Genomic DNA, 5,000 nt, shown 5'->3' on the forward strand with positions numbered 1-5,000 from the left:
ACACACACACATACATACATACATACGCACACACACAAACACACGGTCTTCTTAATTAGTTTCAGTAATAGTATTTTGGGGAAATATTACTATAGGTATATTTTGTGTTAAACCATGCAATTTATAGGATTTGTTTGAAATAAAACCCTCCAGAATGCCAGATGTTTTGTTTTTTTCTTGTACCCCAAGTTCCCTTAATACTTGAGTATGTGACATCAAACTTTCCATGAAAGATCCACGTAGCTACAGCAACAAAGTCTTCCTGGGGAACCCCTTCTATCTTTCTTGATCAAACATTTCAATATGTTGCCTTTAAAAGATAAAAGTCTGTCTAATCATCTAGTTTATCCATGCCAGACATTTCTTATATTTACCCTCTCTACCATTTCCATGTAATTTACAAATAGGAGAATAAAAAGGGCAATAATTCAGGATCTTAAATCCACAATAAAATGTCACGATTTAGCAAAACCTATCACATCCATCCCACATCTTTTCCAAGGACATGCCCTGCATTATGGAACAGAGGGAAATAAAGAGATAGAGAGACAATATTTGCCTTGAAGATTTATTCATTACAGTAGATTCCCTTTACAAAAATAAAGGCGAGGCATTTATCAACACAGCAGACGCGTAGGAGCAATCAGGTAAAGATCCTCTGTGTGGAGTGCATTGCAGCGGCCTTTACCAGCAGACCCCCTTCCTGCACGATGAGAGGGCCCTTTGAAGCCGCTGCTCTCGTCATCATCCTCCCGCCCACTATGCCCGCCGGAACTGACTTCGATCTCCGTCTGCGAAAGGAATGTTGGTTTCCGTTCGTCTGGTTGTGCAAAGGTTGGAATGTTACCGAGATTCTAAATGAACAAAAGGCGTATATGGGATAATCGTATGTTTTTTTTTCAGACTGATAACTAATAGTGGTGTCATTTGATTAGAATAGTTTGTTATAAAAAAATATAATTTGCAACCAAGAACATTTCAGCGTAATTGTAATCAACCAACTGACCACTCTAGAACCTCTAGGAAACTGGCTTCCATTAAATCCTATTAAAAGACAAATAGGCCTACAACAACAGGAAAGCAATAATCGTCCTCATCAACTTCATCAAAACAGAAGCCCTTTCTGCCCTTTCCCTGCCGTTCGCTGCTGGAGGCTTCACTCACTTGGCCGGCGTGTCGTCCTTGCGATAAAGACTGAGAGTAACATGAGAGACCGTGACGGGGGCGGCGGTCTGGGTCAGCGCCGCGTCGGTCATTCCGAGGGACACGAGGTAATACCGCAGTCTCGCCCTCAGCTGCTGCCCTTCCTGACGAAGGGCTTCCGCCTCGCTCCGCAGAGCTAAGCGTTCGAGCTGCACGTGGTGGTACTTGCGCCAGAAGTTCCTTAAATCGTCGTGGGTTTTGAGCACCGTGTCTGCCTGGTGAAGGAAAAGGATGTTCTTTAGGTCTCACATCCCGCAGCCCGAAGTTGAGAAAAAAGACAGAAAAGTATAAATTCCTCGACATTTAAAACACATTCCAATTAGCGGCAATCGAATTTCCTTTGTTTCTTGACTCACTTCCTGCAGCACGAAGTCCGGCGGAGGATCGAGGGACGAAGACCGATCGGGCCCGTGGGTGTGGGCGGCCTCCTGAGCAGCTTCTTCGTGGTTCAGGAGCTCGTTGATCCTGGCGAGTTTATCACGACCGAGCCTCTGCCTCCCACTGCCCCGCCCGCTGCCTCGTCCTCCTGCGCTTCCCCCTGGAAAGGCGGCATAAACACGCACATAAATACACATATATTAATATATAAATGCACGTCAACCATTTTATTATAATTCAAATGCATTTCATTATAATCCATATACATTACATTTCATTGTAGTTTAATTACAGTACATTTCATTGCAATCCAATTACAACACATTTCAGTACAGTTTCCTATATGCATTACATGGATTAACCCCTGAAACCTCACCCTTCCCAGGAGCAACGACGGGGATCTTCGGCAGGGTCAGGGGCGTCGCCGTCGTGCTGGAGGAGCCGTTGACGGACGCCACGCCCTCGTCGGCCTCCATCACGCTGCTTACCTTCCGCAGCGGCGCCTGCGGGGTTCACGGCGCAGCGGCTTAATTTCACAGGAATATGTAAGTGTTGTTTAAGTGTTGTTTGCATACATATGTATTCTTAAAACACATACACAAAGAAAATAACAAGAAAAAAATATATAATTTAAAAGTAAGAAAATAAAAGAAAAGGATAATAAATAATTATAAAAGAAAAAAAAAAAGTGGAGGAACAAAAGAAAAATAAAAAAATAACAAGAAAAAAATATATAATTTGAAAATAAAGATAAAAGTAAGTAAATAAAAGAGAAGGATAATAATTAATTATAAAATAAAATAAAAAACACAAAAGTGGAGGAACAAAAGAAAAAGAAAGAAAACAGAAAAATGAACTAACCCTGATCGTCGAGCCTGACCGCCTGGAGGAGTTCACTGACGTCCCAAGTCCTTCGTCAGCATCGGAGTTCATTGCCACCTGGGTTTCTAAATCCTGCTCATGGACAAAGTTCGTTGGTTAACTAGTTAGAGACTTTGAAAATGCATGATTTTATATATATATATTTTTTATTTATTATTTGATGCAAATTGTAATTTTGGAGTGTGTTGATTAACCCCTTGCCGACGGATACGACGGGTAGACACGTGCTTTGCCCACTGTTAGTACTTGTTTGATTGTTTAAACACATAGATGGCTATACTTGTACTAAGTCACCAATGAGCCAGTTAGGAGTACTGCCCGTCTCGCCCGTTCACCCTTTTCTTTGATTTACGAAATATTTTACATTATCTTATTTTGCTGTTACTAATATTAAAAAACATTATAATAATTATAATGTTTATAATAAAAATAACACAATCGATATCCATAGCACTAGTAAAAAACACGTTTTTCCCGCCAATTCAAATCACGTATGGTCACAAGGTCTACTAATTGACTCCTTTGTGGCTAAGCACTAGCAGAGCCATCTATGAGCAGACATTTCACAAAAAATATAGAAAATGGGCACAGCATTTTCCCCATTTTTTGTTCATTTTCCCCGACGGCATTGAGTTAAGCATGTCTATGGTATTCAGGAATTCAAGCTTTTCAGATCTCCTTCCTTTCATAAGAATGACTCTAAAACAACAATTTCCAGTAATCAATCGTAAACCTTGGACATAAACCAAGCCTACCTTCGCTACCGGCCTCACTTGGACTTCACTGGCCGGCTCAGAAGTCACAGACAGCAGTCGTGTCGTGAGGGTGTCATCGGGGACGGAAGCTGCAGAGGGCTGTGGCGCAGTTGGCATGAAAGGAATATTACGGTCCCGGGGGGTTTCGAGTCGCCTGCACGCTGAAGCCAACTCCAACACTGCCTTTCCTTCCTTTGCGACCTCTTCCAGTTGCTAAGTTTGGATTAGAGTTTGGAGTGGGTGGACCGCTGAGTGAGGATTTAGTACCAGCGTTCTTAAACTTTCGCTTCTGTAATCTTATGTTGTTTGTTGAATAATCAGTACTGGTGACAGAAACAACTTTTACTGGTGTCAGATGTTTTGGTGGCTTATCTTTATCCAAGAATTAAATGTAGTGCAAAGACCTTTACAAACCCACCATTTTGAAACACCTGAAATAAACTATTGACCGCTACATATACCAAATTGCATTACAAAATCACAGGTAACGCTTGATTACGAACAAGTCTTGGATAACGGCGATTTCTGTGTACTATTCAATATTTTCCGATACCTTCTTAGCGGAGTATCCCCTCTGGTTGATGGCCTTGATGAGCGTCCTGCTGCGGAGCCTGTGTGTGGTGAGAGACACCCGAAGCACCTGCAGGATGCTCTTCAGATGCTGCAACTCCTGCGCTGCGTCAGACTCCTCATCTTGCTGCTTCAGACGTTTTCGCAACTGCTCGACTTCTTGCTGATCGAATGAACAGACACGTTTTAAAAATTGCGTTTTATAATACTGAAAAAGCGTACATTCACCCAGTTTAAAATATATACCTCTCATTACAATTTAGTCACAGTACATATCTTCACAATACATTTCTGAAACCACCTGCATGTCGCTAATGCCCTGGTTGACTTTGACGAGGTTCTTCTGGTTGGTAGAAACGCGGTCTTGGAGGTGGTGGCAGTTGGCCCTCAAGGAAGCAGTGTGGGCCTCGTGGTCTCTCATGGACTGAGCTAACTTGGCCCACGAGTCCTCCAGGACGCTCTCCCGCTCGACACGTGCAGCTGCTAGCTCCTCTTCTAGCTGTTAATGGTGTGACGACTAAAAAGATTGTCTCTAATTTGAATGTTTTCGTAAATGTTCTCAGTAATTCAGTGAACCCTCGATTTAACCAGCCTTGATAACAAAGGATGTACTTTCTTTTCTTAATTATTTGAAAATATACGGAAATTGAGTATAACTACTTGGTTACTGTGACATATGAGTAAAACATCTTGCAATTATGATAATATACATTAGTCTGGCTTATAATACCAATATAGATTAGTTTGACTTGCAAAACCAATACAGCTTAATCTGGTTTGCAATACCTGGGTCGTGACATGAGTAATGGTCGTGTGAAAGGCCGCGAGTTCCTCCTTCTCAGTGAGGTCATGGTGCCTCTGGCTGGCGTGGGAGACGAGAGAGAGACGGCGTAGACTGTGCAGGTGATGTGCCGCCAGGTGTTCCGTGTCTCCGGCCATTGTTCGGGCCACCTCTGCCTCCCGAGACCTCACGTACTGCGTCAACATGGCTACGTGATCCTCGTGTAGTTCTGCAAGGGAGTATGTTCTTAAGAGAAGACTGTATCATATGGTAATAGGTCTAATATCTCCATGAATCTTACTTTAATCAAACGCAATAAATACCTCAATACTTGTAGATCAAAACGAAACACAAGCACTTAAACTTCTATTCCATCACTAGAATACCCCAAACCAGCAAACGAACCACCACTGAAACACTTGACTACCTGT

The 5,000-nt window shown here is 42.4% G+C and overlaps 1 protein-coding gene across 1 annotated transcript; it reads right to left on the bottom strand.

Moving 5' to 3' along the window:
* Nucleotides 1–565: 565 nt before the first annotated feature.
* Nucleotides 566–4,775, bottom strand: LOC125036603. Its single transcript, XM_047629345.1, has 9 exons — nucleotides 4,575–4,775; nucleotides 4,090–4,287; nucleotides 3,772–3,951; nucleotides 3,219–3,431; nucleotides 2,443–2,535; nucleotides 1,958–2,084; nucleotides 1,560–1,741; nucleotides 1,165–1,418; nucleotides 566–791 (listed from the first exon to the last, which is right to left on the bottom strand). The coding sequence occupies exons 1-9, from the start codon at nucleotides 4,773–4,775 to the stop codon at nucleotides 644–646; spliced, it is 1,596 nt and encodes a 531-aa protein (XP_047485301.1). The 3' UTR covers nucleotides 566–643.
* Nucleotides 4,776–5,000: the final 225 nt, after the last annotated feature.

Source organism: Penaeus chinensis, chromosome 2 (assembly GCF_019202785.1).
Source record: "Penaeus chinensis breed Huanghai No. 1 chromosome 2, ASM1920278v2, whole genome shotgun sequence".
In the NCBI taxonomy this organism is placed as follows: domain Eukaryota; kingdom Metazoa; phylum Arthropoda; class Malacostraca; order Decapoda; family Penaeidae; genus Penaeus; species Penaeus chinensis.

Excerpts from the sequence above, each read along its gene's own strand:
- LOC125036603 (XM_047629345.1), bottom strand. The coding sequence starts at position 4,775 with ATGTTGACGCAGTACGTGAGGTCTCGGGAGGCAGAGGTGGCCCGAACA. Across the intron at positions 3,952-4,089 it reads AGGGCATTAGCGACATGCAG|CAAGAAGTCGAGCAGTTGCG; the intron begins GTGGTTTCAGAA and ends TCATTCGATCAG. Across the intron at positions 792-1,164 it reads AAGGACGACACGCCGGCCAA|ACGGAGATCGAAGTCAGTTC; the intron begins GTGAGTGAAGCC and ends TTCCTTTCGCAG.